Genomic DNA, 21264 nt, shown 5'->3' with positions numbered 1-21264 from the left:
GTGCGGGAAAACCGCCATTCTATTCCCTATACCCGAAGCGAGCAGTACCTGAAATACCTGATGGAGTCTGCGGAGGCAATGTTGGCCCAGCTCCAGGAGTTGGCTCGGTCCAGGAGGGGAGGTTGGCTGGAAGCCCAGCTTTCCTCCATTCTGGGCGCGGCAGAGTGATCCGGTGTGAGCACAAGGGGCAGGAGGACCAGGCCCCCAGAAAGACTTTCCCCTGAAGTTCCGGCGCGTGGCAGGCGCAGGCTCCGGAGCCCCTCCAGGGACCCTGCGGCTGGTGTGAGCGGCACCCCACCGCTGCTTGCGCTCCGGCAGGAATCCTCCAACCCGGCCTGCCGGCGCCCGTCGACGAGCCCAGGATACCGCCGCTGCTGCAGCGAGTGCCAGACCGGAAGTGCGGCCTGAGCAATCCAGGCTGCACGCAGATGGGGCTATCTCAGGATCCAGCCGGTCCCCGGCGCGCAGGGGGCGTACAGCGGCGGCACGAGCAGGCACACAGCTGGCACCGGTGGCGGGAAGGAGTCCGGACCCACCACCTGCGGCAGGCACCTCCGGTGCAGCTCCCTCCAGGGTGCCTGCTGGAATCAACACCAGGCGACGACCAGCAACAGGCAGGCAGCAGCAGGGAGCCCCCCTGCTGCCTGCATCCAGGGCGCAGCGAAGAGAGAGAGGCAGGCAGCAGTGTCGAGCTGTCTGCCGGTCAGCGAGGGAGACTTTACGACCGGGCGGTCCCATCCGGGTCGGCACATCAGGATCGGTCAAGGTCACCTGCGCGGTCTCCATCGCGTAGAGATTCCCGCACCCGGAACCCCTCTGGCGATGAGGAGGCCGGGGGCACGGGCCAGGGACGGAGAAGTTTGTCAGTTCAGCAGTATCCAAACGCTCGGGTCCCCCCTGGTGACGAGGAGGACAGGGGCGCGGGCCTGGGGCAGAGAGGGCTGGCGGTGCAGTGGTCTCCACACGCTCAGGTCCCCCCTGGTGACGAGGAGGCCAGGGGCACGGGCCTGGGGCAGAGAGGGCTGGCGGTGCAGCGGTCTCAACACGCTCGGGTCCCCCCTGGTGACGAGGAGGCCAGGGGCGCGGGCCTGGGGCAGCAGCGTTATGAGGAGTTGTTGGTGTCCGGCATCGATCGTCATGGAGGGACAGAGCAGCAGGGATCTGGAGGTTCGGCTGGCGGGGACACAGCACCCGCGCAGCGGAGTGAGTATGATTCCATGTCTTGTTTGTTGCCCGCAGGGGCAGGGTTACAGGAGGTTAGGGGGGGCCTGGTGGTGAGGAGTGAAGAGCGGCAGCGGGGTGGGCCCATTGTGGCGGAAGTGCCAGGCCTGCAGGAGATCTTGCATAGTATGTCGCACATTCTGCGTAGGTTGGATGGCGGGGCGGCAACTGGGGCCGTTACGTCGCCTGTGGGGGTGTGGATGTCTGGACAGGGGATGGAGCCCCAGTCGGGAAGTGTATTGTTGAGTCATGGTCGGGGGGTGGTGGTACCTTCAGCAGGTGTTTCGGTGCAGACAGAAAAGGAAACGGGATACGGTTAAATTAGATGATAGAGCGAAATGGGAAGTTTACGTGTGCTTTGAAGGGCCTTTGGGAGCTCATTTGAAGAAGGAGGTAAAAGAGAAGATTTGGCGGGATGAGTATGTGGACATTTTTTCCCTTCTCCCTTTTAGAAAAGTTTAATTTAGATAAAGGGAAAAAAGATGATAGCAAAAAGGAAGAGGAAGAAAAGCGGAGGTGGAGATTAATTCCGCTGACATTTGTGAATTGGTTGCAGGCATTTGCAATATTGGCGAGTGTGGTGGGGGGAGAAGTCGCCCGAGAATTGCTCGGGATTGTTTTGTTATTTAGACTCTATTGGGGAAGCGCATCGTATCTATGGCGGTCAGACGTGGCTGCGGTATGATGAGCAGTTTAGGCAAAGGAAGGCGGTGAGGCCGGAATTAGGTGGGACCAGAAGGATATAGGGCTATGGTTGAAGGTTATGGCCCAGCCAGGCATGGGCAGTCCTTTCACGGGAGTGGAGGTGGTGGCAACCAGCAGGCGGGACACGGAAGCGGTAGTCAGGGGGCACAGGGATCAAAGGAGAAATCCGGAACATGCTGGCAGTTTAATGACGGCCAGTGTAAGTACGGGAATACCTGTAAGTTTAAGCATGTGTGTTCCCATTGTAAAGGAAGCTCCCATGGGGCCTCAAAATGCTTAAAAAAAGGGAAGGGAAAGCCATCGTTGGGTGCCGGTCAAGGGGGAGAGCCCAGTGAGACTTCACGAGATGGCCCCCTTTCTAAATAGGTACCCAGATCAAGTGAAGGCTGGTGTTATTTTTCACGGTTTTGCAGACGGTTTTAGGATTCTCCCTCCGGGTCACGAGGTTCCTTTCTCGATTAAGAATTTGTGGTTGGCAATGTTGCATGCCGAGGTTGTTGATGTTAAGCTTAAAAAAGAAGTGGAGCTGGGTAGGATGGCAGGTCCGTTTTTGCTTCCGCCGACTGAGGGGATGGTTGTTTCCCCGTTGGGGGTGGTGCCCAAAAAAGAACCGAATAAATTTCGGTTGATTCAGCATTTGTCATATCCAAAAGGCCTGTCAGTGAACGATGGCATCGCCCAAGAGTTGTGCTCTGTGGAATATACATTGTTTGATGCGGCGGTACAGTGGGTGAGGAGACACGGCTCTGGAGCCTTGTTGGCAAAGATGGATATTGAATCTGCCTTCCGTTTGCTTCCGGTGCACCCGGACAGTGTTCCGTTGTTAGGTTGTTTTTGGAATGGTGGTTACTATTTGGATAGGTGCTTGCCAATGGGTTGCGCAATTTCTTGTTCCTTGTTCGAGGCGTTCAGTACTTTCTTGGAGTGGGTGGTTAGGGATGTTGCGGGAGTTCAGTCAGTTATTCATTATCTGGATGACTTTTTGTTTATTGGTCCGCCTGATTCGGCAGTGTGCAGGAATGCGTTAACGGCTATGTTTTGGGTGGCTGAGTGTTTTGGGGTTCCGTTAGCAAAGGAAAAGACGGAAGGTCCTAGTACCATTTTGAGTTTTCTGGGCATTCTAGTTGATTCCGAGAGAATGGAGTGTCGGTTGCCATAAGACAAGCTGGCCCTCCTGCAACAAGAGGTTGATAGAGCTAGGAAGATGCGGAAGCTGACTTTGAAAGAGTTGCAGTCTTTGTTGGGTAGGTTGAATTTTGCATGCAGGATCATGCCCATGGGCAGGATATTTTGTCGCAGGTTGTCGGTCACGACGGCAGGTGTGAAGGCGCCTCACCATTTCATTCGTTTGAACAAGGAGCACAGGGATGATTTGCTAGTGTGGCAACGTTTTTTGAAAAATTACAATGGGCGGTCCTTGATTCAATTTTGACTGTGAGATATACATGGACGCAGCTGGTGCGGCTGGTTATGGGGCCTATTGCAAGGTAAGGTGGTGTGCGGGGCGATGGCCGGAGCCTTGGAGGAAGTTGGGCCTTACAAAAAACCTGGCTTTGTTGGAATTGTTTCCTATTGTCGTGGCGGTTTTCATTTGGGGGGGAATGTTCGCTAACAGGAGCGTTCGTTTTCATTGTGACAATATGAGTGTGGTGTCGGTGATTAACAGTTTATCGGCTTCGTCCCCCCTGTGATTAAGTTGGTGAGGTAGCTGGTTCTCAGGTGCTTGGAACTGAATGCTTGTATTTCTGCGGTTCATGTGCCAGGTGTCCAGAATTCAATAGCGGATGCATTGTCTCGTTTTCAGTGGGAGCGTTTTCGGGAATTGGCGCCGGACGCGGAGGTCTCAGGAGAGGAATGCCCTTTGCATCTATGGAACGTGATTATGGACGAGCCGGCCGGTTGATTCAGGAGTCTGTTACAAGCCAAACCTGGTCATCATACGAAGCCTCGTGGCGGGTATGGCAGAGTTGGGTGTCTTGTTGGGGCGATTTGGTGTCCGAAGAAGATACGATGTTGGCGGTGTTATTTTTAATTGGCAAGGCGGCCGAGGTAGGTTGATCGTTTTCAAAAGTGAATAAATTCATGGCTGGACTTGCTTTTGCTTTTAAGTTGCAGGGGTTGGCGGACGTTACCAAAATTTTTTTGGTTAGACAGGCTCTAAGGGGTTTTAGGAGAGGTAATCAGACGCTTGATAGGCGCCGTCCAATTTCTTTTAGCCTTTTGGAACGGTTGGGCAGGGTTTTGGAGACTATTTGTTGTTCTAATTTTGAGTTGGTGTTGTTTCGACTTGCCTTTTCTTTAGCCTTTTTTGGGGCCAAGCGTGGGCGAGCTTGTGGCAAGCTCCAGGAACAGGGCAGGAGGTTTGTTGGCAGAGGATGTAGATTTTTGGACGGGGGGTATTGTTTTTTGGATTCGGCGTTCGAAGACTGACCAGTTTGGAAGAGGGAAACGTGTGGTGTTGGGGAGGGTTGGGGAGCATTGATGTGCCCGAGAGGGTGTCTGGAAGCGTATTGGCGCTTGTGGTCAGGTAGAGTAGGCCCTTTGTTGTGTCACGCGGGGGGACATTTCTGTCTCACTTTCAGTTTATTGCGGTATTGAAAAGGGGTTTGCAGGCGTTGGGTCTTCCTCCGGATATGTTCGGGTCGCATTCCTTTAGGATCGGGGCCGCATCAGAAGCTGATAGTTTGGGTTTAGGTGCGGACGCAATACGGAGAATTAGCAGGTGGACTTCGGATCGATACTTAAGTTATGTTCGTCATTAATTTTTGGGTGGCATGTCATGATATCGTGTTGAAGTTGAGTGTTTTCATGTATCTTGTTGCAGGTGGTTTCCCCTATTAAGCCTGGATCTTCGGACATTCGTTCGTGCATTGGGGGGCGCTGCGTGCCGACGTCAGGCCGGACGGTAGGCAACTGAGTTTTAGTAGGCAGCAAGTGGTCATTCGTTGGTTGGGATTTCGGGGGATGGTTTGGAGTAGAGTTCTTTCTGAATTTTCCAGGGCTGTTCATTTGGATAGACAGCCTGACATTTTGGTCATGCATATGGGGGGGAATGATTTGGGGGTAAGGCCGCTTAGAGAATTAATCAGAGATATACGGTTCGATTTTTTTGAGGTTGTGGAGATCGTTTCCCGGAGTGTTGACTGTGTGGTCGGATATTGTGCCTAGGAAGCGGTGGAGGGTAGCTAGATCTTTAAAGGGGATTAACAGAGCGAGGGTAAAATTAAACAGGGCAGTGTCAAGTTTTGTTTCCAGAAATGGGGGTATTAGCGTCAGACATTTCGAGTTGGAATCGGGGTCGGTAATTTCTGGTTGGAGGATGGCGTTCATTTAACCCCTTCACCCCCAAGGGTGGTTTGCACGTTAATGACCGGGCCAATTTTTACAATTCTGACCACTGTCCCTTTATGAGGTTATAACTCTGGAACGCTTCAACGGATCTTGGCGATTCTGACATTGTTTTCTCGTGACATATTGTACTTCATGATAGTGGTAAAATTTCTTTGATATTACCTGCGTTTATTTGCAAAAAAATGGAAATTTGGCGAAAATTTTGAAAATTTTGCAATTTTCCAACTTTGAATTTTTATGCCCTTAAATCACAGAGATATGTCACACAAAATACTTAATAAGTAACATTTCCCACATGTCTACTTTACATCAGCACAATTTTGGAACCAAAATTTTTTTTTGTTAGGGAGTTATAAGGGTTAAAAGTTGACCAGCAATTTCTCATTTTTACAACACCATTTTTTTTTAGGGACCACATCTCATTTGAAGTCATTTTGAGGGGTCTATATGATAGAAAATACCCAAGTGTGACACCATTCTAAAAACTGCACCCCTCAAGGTGCTCAAAACCATATTCAAGAAGTTTATTAACCCTTCTGGTGCTTCACAGGAATTTTTGGAATGTTTAAATAAAAATGAACATTTAACTTTTTTTCACAAAAAATTTACTTCAGCTCCAATTTGTTTTATTTTACCAAGGGTAACAGGAGAAAATGGACCCCAAAAGTTGTTGTACAATTTGTCCTGAGTACGCCGATACCCCATATGTGGGGGTAAACCACTGTTTGGGCGCATGACAGAGCTCGGAAGCGAAGGAGCGCCATTTGACTTTTCAATGCAAAATTGACTGGAATTGAGATGGGACGCCATGTTGCGTTTGGGGAGCCCCTGATGTGCCTAAACATTGAAACCCCCCACAAGTGACACCATTTTGGAAAGAGGACCCCCTAAGGAACTTATCTAGAGGTGTGGTGAGCACTTTGACCCACCAAGTGCTTCACAGAAGTTTATAATGCAGAACCGTAAAAATAAAAAATCATATTTTTTCACAAAAATTATTTTTCGCCCCCAATTTTTTATTTTCCCAAGGGTAAGAGAAGAAATTGGACCCCAAAAGTTGTTGTACAATTTGTCCTGAGTACGCTGATACCCCATATGTGGGCATAAACCACTGTTTGGGCGCATGGGAGACCTCGGAAGGGAAGGAGCGCCGTTTGACTTTTCAATGCAAAATTGACAGGAATTGAGATGGGACGTCATGTTGCGTTTGGAGAGCCCCTGATGTGCGTAAACATTGAAACCCCCCACAAGTGACACCATTTTGGAAAGTAGACCCCCTAAGGAACTTATCTAGAGGTGTGGTGAGCACTTTGACCCACCAAGTGCTTCACAGAAGTTTATAATTTAGAACCGTAAAAATAAAAAATCATATTTTTTCACAAAAATTATCTTTTCACCCCCAATTTTATATTTTCCCAAGGGTAAGAGAAGTAATTGGACCCCAAAAGTTGTTGTACAATTTGTCCTGAGTACGCTGATACCCCATATGTGGGGGTAAACCACTGTTTGGGCGCATGGGAGAGCTCGGAAGGGAAGTAGCACCGTTTGACTTTTCAATGCAAAATTGACAGGAATTGAGATGGGACGCCATGTTGCGTTTGGAGAGCCACTGATGTGCCTAAACATTGAAACCCCCCACAAGTGACACCATTTTGGAAAGTAGACCCCCTAAGGAACTTATCTAGATGTGTTTTGAGCGCTTTGACCCACCAAGGGCTTCACAGAAGTTAATAATGCAGAGCCGTAAAAATAAAACAAATATTTTTTCCCACAAAAATTATTTTTTTAGCCCCCAGTTTTGTATTTTCCCGAGGGTAGCAGGAGAAATTGGACCCCAAAATTTGTTGTCCAATTTGTCCTGAGTGCGCTGATACCCCATATGTGGGGGGGAACCACCGTTTGGACGCATGGAAGGGCTCGGAAGTGAAGGAGCGCCATTTGGAATGCAGACTTAGATGGAATGGTCTGCAGGCGTCACATTGCGTTTGCAGAGCCCCTAATGTACCTAAACAGTAGAAACCCCCCACAAGTGACACCATGTTGGAAAGTAGACCCCCTAAGGAACTTATCTAGATGTGTGGTGAGTGCTTTGACCCACCAAGGGCTTCACAGAAGTTTATAATGCAGAGCCGTAAAAATAAAACAAAAATTTTTTCCAACAAAAATTATTTTTCAGCCCCCAGTTTTGTATTTTCCCGAGGGTAACAGGAGAAATTGGACCCCAAAAGTTGTTGTCCAATTTGTCCTGAGTGCGCTGATACCCCATATGTGGGGGGAACCACCGTTTGGATGCATGGGAGGGCTCCGAAGGGAAGGAGCGCCATTTGGAATGCAGACTTAGATGGAATGGTCTGCAGGCGTCACATTGCGTTTGCAGAGCCCCTAATGTACCTAAACAGTAGAAGCCCCGCACAAGTGACCCCATTTTGGAAACTAGACCCCCCAAGGAACTTATCTAGATGTGTTGTAAGAACTTTGAACCCCCAAGTGTTTCACTACAGTTTATAACGCAGAGCCGTGAAAATAAAAAATCCTTTTTTTTCCCACAAAAATTATTTTTTAGCCCCCAGTTTTGTATTTTCCCAGGGGTAACAGGAGAAATTGGACCCCAAAGGTTGTTGTCCTATTTGTCCTGAGTACGCTGATACCCCATATGTTGGGGTAAACCCCTGTTTGGGCACACGGGAGAGCTCGGAAGGGAAGGAGCACTGTTTTACTTTTTCAACGCAGAATTGGCTGGAATTGAGATCGGACGCCATGTCGCGTTTGGAGAGCCCCTGATGTGCCGAAACAGTGGAAACCCCCCAATTATAACTGAAACCCTAATCCAAACACACCCCTAACCCTAATCCCAACAGTAACCCTAACCACACCTCTAACCCTGACACACCCCTAACCCTAATCCCAACCCTATTCCCAACCGTAAATGTAATCTAAACCCTAACCGTAACTTTAGCCCCAACCCTAACCCTAACTTTAGCCCCAACCCTAACTGTAGCCTTAACCCTAGCCCCAACCCTAGCCCTAACCCTAACCCTAATGGGAAAATGGAAATAAATACATTTTTTTATTTTTCCCTAACTAAGGGGGTGATGAAGGGGGGTTTGATTTACTTTTATAGCGAGTTTTTTAGCGGATTTTTATGATTGGCAGCCGTCACACACTGAAAGACGGTTTTTATTGCAAAAAAATATTTTTTGCGTTACCACATATTGAGAGCTATAAATTTTCCATATTTTGGTCCACAGAGTCATGTGAGGTCTTGTTTTTTGCGGGACGAGTTGACGTTTTTATTGGTAACTTTTTGGGCACGTCACATTTTTTGATCGCTTTTTATTCCGATTTTTGTGAGGCAGAATGACCAAAAACCAGCTATTCATGAATTTCTTTTGGGAGAGGCGTTTATACTGTTCCGCGTTTGGTAAAATTGATAAAGCAGTTTTATTCTTCGGGTCAGTACGATTACAGCGATACCTCATTTATATTATTTTTTTTATGTTTTGGCGCTTTTATACGATAAAAACTATTTTATGGAAAAAATAATTATTTTTGCATCGCTTTATTCTCAGGACTATAACTTTTTTATTTTTTTGCTGATCATGCTGTATGGCGGCTCGTTATTTGCGGGACAAGATGACGCTTTCAGCGGTACCATGGTTATTTATATCTGTCTTTTTGATCGCGTGTTATTCCACTTTTTGTTTGGCGGTATGATAATAAAGCGTTGTTTTTTGCCTCGGTTTTTTTTTTTTTTTTTCTTACGGTGTTTACTGAAGGGGTTAACTAGTGGGCCAGTTTTATAGGTCGGGTCGTTACGGACGCGGCGATACTAAATATGTGTACTTTTATTGTTTTGGTTTTTTTTATTTAGATAAAGAAATGTATTTATGGGAATAATATTTTTTTTTTTTTCATTATTTTGGAATATTTTTTTTAATTTTTTTTTTACACATTTGGAAAAATTTTTTTTTACTTTTTTACTTTGCCCCAGGGGGGGACAATACAGATCGGTGATCTGCCAGTTTGCATAGCACTCTGACAGATCACCGATCTGAGAGAAGTGCAGGCTGCTTCACAGTGCCTGCTCTGAGCAGGCTTCTGTGAAGCCACCTCCCTCCCTGCAGGACCCGGATCCGCGGCCATCTTGGATCCGGGTCTGGAGCAGGCAGGGAGGGAGGTAAGACCCTCGCAGCAACGCGATCACATCGCGTTGCTGCGGGGTGGCTCAGGGAAGCCCGCAGGGAGCCCCCTCCCTGCGCGATGCTTCCCTGCACCGCCGGCACATCGCGATCATATTTGATCGCGGTGTGCCGGGGGTTAATGTGCCGGGAGCGGTCCGTGACCGCTCCTGGCACATAGTGCCGGATGTCAGCTGCGATAGGCAGCTGACACCCGGCCGCGATCGGCCGCGCTCCCCCCGTGAGCGCCGCCGATCGCGCTGGACGTACTATCCCGTTGGCGGTCATACGGGCCCACCCCACCTCGACGGGATAGTACGTCCGATGTCAGAAAGGGGTTAAATGCAATTGGGATAGATTTGTGGACATTAGCTTTACAAGAAGTGGTGGAGAGAGCGTTGGTGGTTTTGGGGCACTCACGAGCCTGAGGTGGTCAGGGCTTTTCGTGGTTGGTGGGGGGGTGGGGGTTCTTGGAGTTGACGCTGATTGTTAGGGGGAAGGAATTGGAACATAATTACAGGCAATTTAAAATGGTGTGGGGTTTTGATCTGGCATTTTTGGAATGGGCACTGGACGGGGTTTTACCCTGGGAGCTGTTGGTGGTTTTTCTCTTCCCGGAACGGGATGTACGGTGATGTACGGCTGAGGGTAACATAGTGGTTGATCTTCATTTGGGGGTTTTGCCAGATCTTTTTAGCTCCAAGAACCCTCCCCTCGAATTTCCATACTGATTATATCACTGTTTATGTTAATTTTGTTAATAAAAGTTGGCCGCTGTGGCCAAAATATCCAAAGAATATAAATGGTTGTGTTATTATTCAAAGACTGGGTTGGTACAGTACGTCGGGGGGGGGGGGGGGGGGTGTTTGGGGGGTATTTACGATTGTGCCCAATGGGAAACCGTACTCGGCATACGCGGTCAAGAAGCATCCTCTGAATCCAATTTTCCTGACCTGGAGGAGTCCCAGCACAACTTTGGGACTGCCCAGCTCAGAAACTTAACATTAAAAGATACTCTGGAAAATATAACTCTGTTAAATGGTGTTCTCCAAGTGCCGTAGCTGATAATTATTTTCCGCAATTGGCCAGGCATAATGATGTGTTGTGTTGTGGGAACAAAGTGAAGGGTCGGGTAAAAAAGCGCCTCCTTAAGGCCCCAGAGGCAAAATCCTGAGGTATAATTGGTTGGCTTGAGTGAAACAATGTAAGCCTGTGGATCGGGTACTTGTGTTAGTTTCCACAGGGGAGAGCAAGTTACTTACTAAGTGGAAGGGGCCCTAGGAGATGGTGGAAAATGTGGGAGAGGTCAACTATAAAGTATATCGACCAGGGAAAAGGAAGCCCGTCCCCATATATTATGGTAACTTAATAAAACCGTGAAAGGATATGGACCCTATAGAAACCCCTTGCAGGGTGACCTAGTCAGAACCAGCATTGCAGTGCCAAAGTAGCAGAAACTTTGCCGTTTTCCCCAAATCAACACGGTCGGAAATTGGCACCCAAAAATAGAGGCAGATTCTTGGAGTTATTGGGTCACCCTCGTGTCATCAAACATGAACTCCCGCTGGGGTCAATTTAAAGTCCCGTAGGCTCTGTGTGTTGGTAGTCGGTGCCCAGCCCCTGACTTTGGGCAGAGGGGAAGGGTATGTAGGAAAGCGAGGTAGAACAGGGTTAAAGCCTAGCACTGGAGGTCCTGATTGTGTGCACCTAACTAGCTGTGTCTAGAGCCAGGCCCTGTGTTCAGTTATTGTTCAGTCAGCTGGGGAAGCTGAGCAGAGTGGGGCTGAAGAAAGGTAAACCAGAATCTCTCTGAGAGGAGACTGTGCAGGCTGTGTGCACCAAACTACAGGTACTACGGGTTGCTATGGACAATAGCCATTGTGTTTGACCGAACTGGGACTAACTTAGTTGTATATGAGTAGCCAGGGTCTATTTTGTTTTAGTTAGCGCTTGGACAAGGCTAAGGATTTTGTGTTTATCTGCCTACTGCAGATGGTATTTAACTGCACTCATTATTATTGTAAGTTCGATATCAGTTTTAATTTTTATTTTCCATCTACATTGCATTTATTTTCATTGTATTTGTGTTTTTTCATTTTAGTATTTCGGAGGATGTGAAGCTGGAGGTGGCAAAACAGCTTCTAACATTTCTTTGGCTGCTATCACCAGTGCAAAAGTGTGCATTGGTTAGAAGTACCTTTTTGGAAGTTCTTTGCTTGTTGCTGCCAAGTGGTGGAGGGGACATCGTAAGTCAAGTACATGAGGCAGTCTGTCAGGAGATTAATTTAGAGGAAAATCTTCTGTCTAAGGTGAGATAACCCAATGAGCAGTTGTCAATAAAATGATGACTCAAAAGACATTTAACCAGTTTGAGCTGCAGAGCCGAGTACAACAGTTTTTAATGTTACCTCTCTGTTACAGAAATAGCAGCTTGTAAAGTTTAGGTTATAATTTGTTATAGTTGAAATGGGTGTTCCTAGAGATTTGTTTATGGGGCGTGTACTTCTTCCTTTGCATGAGGTTGAACGATCATAAGCAAGCAATACTATGCAGAGGGAAAAAAAGAAAACGCTCTCCTCTCTGCAGCAACTGTGTAGAGATACAGCAGAGCTGAGGTTTTTTTCATTACAAACCCTGTCAGATCTCATCTTAAATTTCTGTCAGCTCTCACCTTCTCCTTCACTGACTGTCGTGAGTTAAGATGTAGAAAAGTTTGTAATGATAGATAACCCAGCTCTGCTGTATTTCTATACAATAGCTTTAGAGATCAGTGAGAAGGACGGTTTCTTTTTTCTCCTTCGCCTCATTGGATGACACAGGACCATGGGTGTATGCTGCTGCCACTAGAAGACTGACACTAAGTGAATATAAAAAAATTAACTCCTCCTCCTCTGCAGTATACACCTACCACTGGCTCCAGCTGAACCAGTTCATGCTTAGTGTCCGTAGGAGGCACAGGGGTCTGATATTCAGACCACAATTTTTTTTTATTCTATTTTTCACGAAGGACCTCCGGATCAGGATGGGTAAACGCCCAGGTCTGGCTCGGAAAGAGGGCACATGTTTACCCAGGGCCTTTTTTCCCCTCGGGTGCATCCCGGCCAGCACAGAAAATTTAGTCCCCGCCTACTCCCTTGCGTCACGCCAGCGGCTCCGACCACTCTCTTGGCGCTTCTCGCTCAGAGCGAAACTGCCCTCCCTGCTCCCGGTGGCTATTTTTCTTACCGTCGTCCTCTCAGCACGTGTAGGTCGGGATTTCCCCCGGCTGCAGGCTTAGGTCCCTCAAAGGTCAGATTTCTGCTTTATCTGTTTTGTTACAACGCAGGATCGTTTCCAAGCCGCAGGTGAGGACTTTCAGGGGGTCTTCCACTAGGTACCTCCCTATAGAACGCCCTTGGATGCCTGGGACCTTAACTGGTCCTGTGTGTTCTACAGGAGGCTCCTTTTGAACCACTGCGGGACTTTTCGCAAACCCCACCTTTCATGGAAGTTCGCATTTTTTGTCGCGGTGACGTCAATCAGGCGAGTTTCGAAGCTGGCTGCCCTGTCCTGTCCCTTTCTAATTTTCCACCAGGACAAGGTGGTTCTCAGGCCGTCCCCATCCTTCTTGCCCAAAGTGGTCTCCCCCTTTCACCTTAACAAGGACATTGTCTTGCCCTCGTTTTGCCAGGCACCGGTACACCAGGTTGAAAGGGCTATTCACACTCTGAATCTGGTGAGGGCTCTCAGAAGGTATGTCACACGGATGGCGCCTTTCCGTCAGACGAACGTGTTGTTCGTGCTTCCTGAGGATCACAGGAAGGGACTAGCCACTTCAAAGTCTACAATAGCCAGGTGGATGCGCTCATTTTTCAAGAGTCTTACTGTGTCAGGGGCAGGCCTATCCCAGTGAGGATTAAGGCACACTCCACTCGGTCGGTGGGCGCTTCTGGGTCCATTAGGCACCAGGCGTCGGCGGAACAGGTTTGCAGTTCTTCGACTTGATCCAGCCTGCTCACATTTTTGAAGCATTACAATATTCACACTCAGGCTTCAGCAGATGCAGGCCTGGACAGATGGATCCTGCAGGCAGCGGTAGTGCATCTCTAGACAGTTGGTACGTGGGGTTTGATCTGTTATGTCAGCTTTCCCCCACCCAGGGACTGCTTTAGGACATCCCATGGTCCTGTGTCCCCCAATGAGGCAAAGGAGAAACATGGATTTTTGTGTACTCACCGTAAAATCCTTTTCTCCGAGCCACTCATTGGGGGACACAGCACCCACCCTATTGGCCTCATAGCTGTGTTTGTTCTTCGGTTTGACATGTTGTACCTGTATTTGATGGTTTTGATCTCCTACTGCTTGGTCAATGAACTGTTTCGGCTGGTACCAGTGGTAGGTGTATACTGCAGAGGAGGAGGAGTTATTTTTTTTTATATTCACTTAGTGGCAGCAGCATATACCCATGGTCCTGTGTCCCCCAATGAGTGGCTCGGAGAAAAGGATTTTACTGTGAGTACACAAAAATCCATGTTTTCCCCTGCGTGCGCCTCTATAATTCCTTTTTTAACTGTATGAATAAATTGAAACTTGAGTTTTTCCCATGTTATCAAAGGGGCGTGTCCATAAACACTCCATGTATATATTTCTTAGAGAAATAAGAATGAAAATTGTCTATTCAGAGAGGAAGAGGACTAGAACTCTAGTGCCACCTATAGGAAGTAGCAATCCAAGAAGTCAATGTCGACCCTATAACGATCATTGTTACATAACGTAGGATAAAAGCCAAAATCAGAATCTCAATTTGCAGACACTGTGTTTCGGGGTACTGCCCCTCGTCAGTGCAAAGAGGGGCAGTACCCCGAAACACAGTGTCTGCAAATTGAGATTGTGAATTTGGCTTTTATCCTAAGTAATGTAACAAGGATTTTAAAGGGTCGACATTGACTTCTAGAACTGCTACTTCCAATACTTGTCACTAGAGTTCTAGTTCTCTTCCTCTCTGAAGAGACAATTTGCATATTTCCCTGAGGAGCATTGTGGCTTTAAGTCTCCTCATCTTGGCATGCTTAACATGTCACTCTCCGCAAGGAGAAACGTTACTTCTTGGATCCAGGAATAAGAATGCAAAGTTCTAAGGAGAGATACTCTATGTTTGGTAAATTATCATGAATATATTTAATCACTAAAAAAAGACATCCCAGGAGAACTGAGCGTTTCTCTATAAGATTTATTTATAACACATAGGTTGGTGCTGACATTTTTCGTGAAGCTTGTGTCAGGTACATCTGCAGTGAAGCCATAAGTTCCTCTGGGCACTCTGGCTACCATCTAGTATCACAGCTCCTTCAGTCTGGAGATACAGCTCTGCTGCGTTGGGTAATTGAGAAGAGGATTGGAGAGATACCTGGTGCATTGGGAGCGTTACTAAGAGAGGTATTGCAGGTATGATTAAATATAAAACTGAGCAATAATATGTACACTTTCTAGTCCCCTGAACTTCATAGTCACTTTAGGATAGGTTGGTGTAGTATTAATTTTTGTTTTTCTTTTTATGTGCCAGGATATGTTGTGCAAACAGCTGACTGCGAATCCCTCTAGGAGTCTCCTTTTGGAAGGTTTTGTTCACCTACACAAAGTTAGCCCACCTTTAGCAACTCATCGTTCTTCCTTTCCTAATATTACTCAGTGTATTGACAGTCTCCTGTCCCTCCTGGAGTCAAAGGATGAAGGTCCTCAAGTCCGCGGCCATGCCCTTTCTACACTAAGTCTGCTACTGGCACATTGGTAAGTGAAAGCTTAAGGCTGATGTCATTGTGGATTTCAGATAGGCAAAAAAAAATGTGTTCAAATGAGAACTACATCTGTTATAGTCAGGGTAGGCCTGTATTTCAGTATTATGACTATTGGAATAAAGTCACTTAGTTAGAAAATGTATATATCCTACAGGAAAAAATGTGTACTTTAGCAATTTAAATTTGTTTTTCTCAATTAATCTTGACAGTAACATTTGGAAAGATCTCTCACTTTCTACCCGCTGGCTCTCTGCTCTCTGTGTGTGTGCAGACCCTGCAATATCATGTGAGAAATTGCGACTGGCTGCAGCAGAGGCTTTGCACTTTTCTGGAGGTGACCTGGTTAGACTAGCCCTTCCATGTGCTGTACCCGGTCTCACACAACTGGCTGTAAGGTTAGAAAACTCTTGTCATATTTCACTGCACGTTTCTTTATTTTTTTTTTTACTTTTTTTCTTTTTTGTAGAGCTATACTATGTGGAGTCGATCTGCTACAAGATGAGGATCGAAGTGTGAGGGACCTTGCTGCTAAATTTGCTGTTTCTGCCCTGAACCAGCCAGCTGGGAAGTCCTTGCACAGTGACTGGGCTATTTTTGGTCTCCTGGAGCTTTTGAAGGCTAATTTTTGGAGCTTTGAGGAGACCTTTCATTCTCTCATATTTCGCCTTCCCCCTTATGATCTTCATGCTGCGCTTTCTTCTCTTCCTGACAGGTATTTTAAAAGACAGTATTTCTGTCATCAACTTATTAATATTATTCTTTTCCATCTAAAATATAAACGGCCTTTGTTTTTGCAGGTCAATGTCTCTTTATGAGGAAGATGTGCCTAATGTGTTTTCAGACTCTAACTTTCTTTGTAACCTGCTATGTCCAGTGATGCTAGAGCTGCTGGATCTTATGGTTCAGGAATCGTCTCTATGCTCTGTAGTGTTCCAATGGGCAGAATGTACAGCCATTCAAGTGAGAGAACAGATACAAAGATGGCACAGCTGGGAGAAGGAACAGGGTAAGTATCATGGTAGGAACTGGGAGAGGACAAGCATCAGGTTGTGTCTAGTCATTGATAAATATTAACATATACAATAAATTCAATGTTTCTTGGTTATTTATTTTCTTATAAGTTGTGTAATTTTTTTAAGGACACATATGTATTGCTCAAAGAAATATAAGGGAACGCTTAAATCACAAATCGGAACTCAATGAACAAAAGTTTTAAGATGAAAATCTTTACCGATATAAAATGTTGAATTTGTTGAGAAATATTTTTATATTCCCATAGTCTATAGACTATTTCCAAAATTATTAAGCAAGTGAGTATTTTGTCCATATAATTTTTCTGCATATTTTCCAACTCCAAGCTGTATAAATGTGAATACTTATTTGATGAAGTATATGAGGCAATGCGTATTTGACTAATGAGATTGAGTGAGGAATAAGGATATACCCATGCTTTATCAAGGTGTGCAGAATTTTTAGGCAGTTTGTTTTTAGGCAAAATGGGCCAAAAAAAGATTTAACAGACTATGGAAACTCAAACAACTTTACAAGGTTTACATAGGGTTACTACAATTTTAAAAAAATTGCTTAGATATTGGGGCGTTATTACTAGTGATGAGCGAATATACTCGTTACTCGAGATTTCCCCAGCACGCTCAGGTGTCCTCCGAGTATTTTTTAGTGCTCGGAGATTTAGTTTTCATCACCTCAGCTGAATGATTTACAGCTATTAGCCAGGTTAAGTACATGTGGGGGTTGCCTGGTTGCTAGGGAATCCCCACATGTAATCAAGCAGGCTAGTAGCTGTAAATCATCCAGCTGTGGCGAAAAAAACTAAATCTCCGAGCACTAAAAAATACTCGGAGGACACCTGAGCGTGCTGGGGAAATCTCGAGTAACGAGTATATTCGCTCATCACTAGTTATTACAGAACTTGTTGATTGTCATCGTGCTCAACAAATTAAGAAATTGATATATTCTATAGATGGATGGTTTTTGACTTATTGAAAAGAACAGGGGCTATGTTGGCCACTGATATATTTTTTGTTAATGTATTTTTGTACATTGAGTTGTTTGGTTATTATTCTCAATTTAATAGAGGAGAATAGACAATTGAGATCAGAAAATTTACATTTTTCCTTTAGTTGGATAAAAATCCTGAACACAAACAGTTGCCCAATAATTATGCACACAGAAATATTCTACTAAGAAAGACAAAACCTTACTTTTACTTTATTAAATATTCAGGTTTATTAACCTTTTGACTTGACCAACAGCACTGTACTTGTTCAATAATAAAATGTATCACCAAAATCACCAAAAATACAAATTGCCTAATTGTACTCACAGTGTATATGCAGTAGTGTTCAAAATAATAGCAGTCCAATATGACTAAGCAGATTTATTGCTGTTTTTGGTATAATTTATATTGTGACATGTCAAACAATATACCAGTTGGTGCAGTAGATTCTAGGAAAACCAACAGTCTCAGAATTCTTGATCTGCAGGTTTTTGAGTCTGTGTATGAGAATTAATTGAAAGGCTGTGTGTTCAAAATAATAGCAGTGTGGCGTTCAATTAGTGAGGTCAATCATTCTGTGAAGACACAAATGTGAATAAGGTGGTCCTTATTTAAGAGTGAAGCCAGGGCATGTTATACATGCATTTCTCTTTGAAAGCCTGAGAATTATGGGTAGTTTGAGACATTGTTCAGAAGAACATCGTACTTTGATTAAAAAGTTTAATGGAGAGGGTAAAGCTTATAAAGAAGTGCAGACAATGATAGGCTGTTCAGCTAAAATGATCTCCAATGCTTTAAAATGGAAAGCCAAACCAGAGAGACGTGGAAGAAAATGGAAGACTATCATTCAAATGGATGGAAGGATAGCCAGAACGGCAAAGGCTCAGCCAATGATCAGCTCCAGGATGATCAAAGGCAGTCTCAAGTTACCTGTCAGTACTGTGAGGGTATGTGCACACTTTGCAGAAAGTGTTGCGGATTTTTCCGGACTGATTTTGGTAAATCCACAGGTAAACCGCACTGCGGAATTACCTAGGGGTTTTTTGCGGATTCCACCTGCGGATTCCTATTATGGAGCAGGTGTAAACCGCTACGGAATCTGCACAAAGAATTGACATGCTGTGTAATAAACAATGCTGCTTTTCCGCACGTTTTTTTCCGCAGCATGTGCACTGCGGACTTTGTTTTCCATAGGTTTACATGGTACTGTAAACTCATGGAAAACAGCTGCGAATCTGCAGCAGCCAATCCGCTGCAGATCTGCAGCAAAATCTGCAATGTGTGCACATACCCTGACAGTTAGAAAATGCCTGTGTGAAGCTAATCTCTTAGCAGAAATTCCCCGCAGTCCCACTGTAAATAAAAAAAAAAAAAGACATGCACTGAAGCGTATACAATTTGCCAAAGAATACACCAACTGGCCTAAAGAGAGACGGGGAAACATTTTGTGCAGTGATGAAAGTAAAATTGTTCTTTTTGGGTCCAAGAGCCACAGACAGTTCATCAGACGACCCCCAAACTCTGCATTCAAGCCACAGTACACTGTGAAGACAGTGAAGCATGGTGGTGCAAGTACATTGATATGGGAATTTTTCTCTTACTATATTGCCGAACCTATTTACCACATACTAGGGTTCATGGACCAGTTTGCATATATTAAAATACATGAAGAGGTCATGTTGCCTTTCGCTGAAGAGGATATGCCCTTGAAATGGGTGTTTCAACAAGACAACAACCCTAAACACACCAGTAAACCAGAAAAATCTTCCAGTCCAACAAAATTGAGGCTTTGGAGTGGCCAGCCCAATCCCCGGACCTTAATGCGATAGAACTCGTTGACTCTATGCAACATAGATGTCAAGCAGTTATAAAAAAAACTGTAGGTATACAGCTAAATATTAGGTTGATTCAGAGGAACGCTAAATCCTAAAACAAAATAGTACATTTTGTGAGTTTGTAAAGACAAATGCAGACACTGCTATTTTTTTTAGAACAGCACAATGTTCATTTTTTGTTATTTTCTGTAAAGTAGTTAAAATGATATACATTTCTCTTAATGTTTTGAATTAGAAAACAGTGTGCAACTGTTCCCAATGCAAGGAAATAAGTAATATAAAGATTTTGTGATTAACTCATGTTTTTGAACACTGCTATTCTTTTGAACACTACTATATGGCCCCAACGTGCCTATATGCACTTCTGACAACATCTGAGCATGTTACTGGACAGATGGTGGGTGGTGTCTTTGAGGTTCACCTCTTACATCTGGATTAGGACATCAGTGAGTTCCTGTCCAGTCTTTCGTGCTACACTGCAGTCATTTTTGCTACAGCATATACATGTGCTTCTCACAAAATTAGAATATCATCAAAAAGTTAATTTATTTCAGTTCTTCAACACAAAAAGAAAATCTCATATATTACAAACAGAGTGATCTATCTGTTAATGTCGATGATTATGGCTTGCAGCCAATGAAAACCCAACAGTCATTATCTCAGTAAATTAGAATACTTTATAACACCAGCTTGAATAATGATTTTAAAATTTGAAATGTTGGCCTACTTAAATGTTAAGTAAATGCACTCAATAATTTATTGGGACTTCTTTTGCGTCAATTACTGCATCAATGCGGCGTGGCATGGAGGCGATCAGCCTGAGGCACTGCTGAGGTGTTATGGCAGCCCTGGTTGCTTTGATAGCAGCCTTCAGCTTGTGTGCATTGTTTGGTCTGGTGCCTCTCATCTTCCTCTTGACAATACCCAATATATTCTCTATGGGGTTAAGGTCAGGGAAGTTTGCTGGCCAATCAAGCACAGTGATACTGTGTGGACAGGTGCCAAGTTCTGCTTGAGAATTAAATTTCCATCTCCAAAAAGCTTGTCGGCAGAGGGAAGCATTCGCTTCAAGTTCGCTAAAATTTCCTGGTAGACGGCTGCGCTGACTTTGGTCTTGATAAAGCACAGTGGACCTACACCAGCAGATGGCATGACTCCCCAAACCATCACTGATTGTGGAAACTTCACACTAGACCTCAAGTAGCTTGGATGTGTGCATCTCCACTGTTTGTTCAGACTCTGGGACCTTGATTTCCAAATGAAATACTAAATTTACTTTCATCTGAAAACAACATGTTGAACCACTGAGCTACAGTCCAGTTATTTTTCTTCTTGGCCCAGGTAAGACGCTTCTGGCGTTGTCTATTGGTCATGAGTGGCTTGACACAAGGAAAACAACACTTGTAGCCCACGTCCTGGATACATATGTGTTTGGTGGCTCTTGAAGCAATGACTGCAGCAGCAGTCCACTCCTTGTGAATCTCCCCCAAATTTTTGAATGGCTTTTTCTTAACAATCCTTTCAAGGCTGAGATTATCCCGGTTGCTTGTGCACCTTTTTCTAACACACTTTTTCCTTCCACTCAACTTTCCATTAATATGCTTGGATACAGCACTTTGTGAACAGCCAGCTTCTTTAGCAATGAACTTTTGTGGCTTACCCTCCTTGTGGAGTGTATCAATGACTGCCTTCTAGACATCTGTCAAGTTAGCAGTCTTCCCTATGATTGTGGAGCCTACTGAAACAGGCTAAGGGACCTTTTTAAACGCTTAAGAAGCCTTTGCTGGTGGTTCTTGTTAATTATTCTAATTTACTGAGATAATGACCTGGGTTTTCATTAGCTGTAAGCCATACAACATTAACAGAAATAAACACTTGAAATACATCACTCAGTTTGTAATGACTGTTATGACCTGGTGGTTAAGAGGCCACACTGATATGACCTGGTGGCTAAAACGCAACATGGGACGAGCTCTGAGAAGGTGGTATCTCTACTGACCGCAGTCCCTAATCCTAACAACAACACTAGTAATAGCCGTGGGATGTTCCTGACTCTCCCTAGACACCTCTTCACAGCCTAAGAACTAACTACCCCTAAAGAAGGAAATAGAAAGCTATCTTGCCTCAGAGAAACCCCCAAAAGGAAAGACAGCCCCCCACAAATATTGACTGTGAATGGAGAG

The 21264-nt window shown here is 45.2% G+C and overlaps 1 protein-coding gene across 1 annotated transcript in view; it reads left to right on the top strand.

Annotated features, from left to right (window-relative positions):
* Positions 1–21264, top strand: part of LOC143814322 (tRNA (32-2'-O)-methyltransferase regulator THADA-like) — a 142602-nt gene that overhangs the window by 111279 nt on the left and 10059 nt on the right. Inside the window, exons 25-30 of the mRNA XM_077293446.1 lie at positions 11557–11764; positions 14682–14879; positions 14998–15221; positions 15439–15624; positions 15696–15941; positions 16027–16235. Coding sequence (XP_077149561.1) covers positions 11557–11764; positions 14682–14879; positions 14998–15221; positions 15439–15624; positions 15696–15941; positions 16027–16235 — 1271 coding nt within the window. The remainder of the gene's footprint in view (positions 1–11556; positions 11765–14681; positions 14880–14997; positions 15222–15438; positions 15625–15695; positions 15942–16026; positions 16236–21264) is intronic.

Source organism: Ranitomeya variabilis, chromosome 1 (assembly GCF_051348905.1).
Source record: "Ranitomeya variabilis isolate aRanVar5 chromosome 1, aRanVar5.hap1, whole genome shotgun sequence".
NCBI lineage: Eukaryota > Metazoa > Chordata > Amphibia > Anura > Dendrobatidae > Ranitomeya > Ranitomeya variabilis.
Note: the sequence above shows the minus strand (reverse complement) of the source record. Positions and strands in the feature narration are given on the sequence as shown.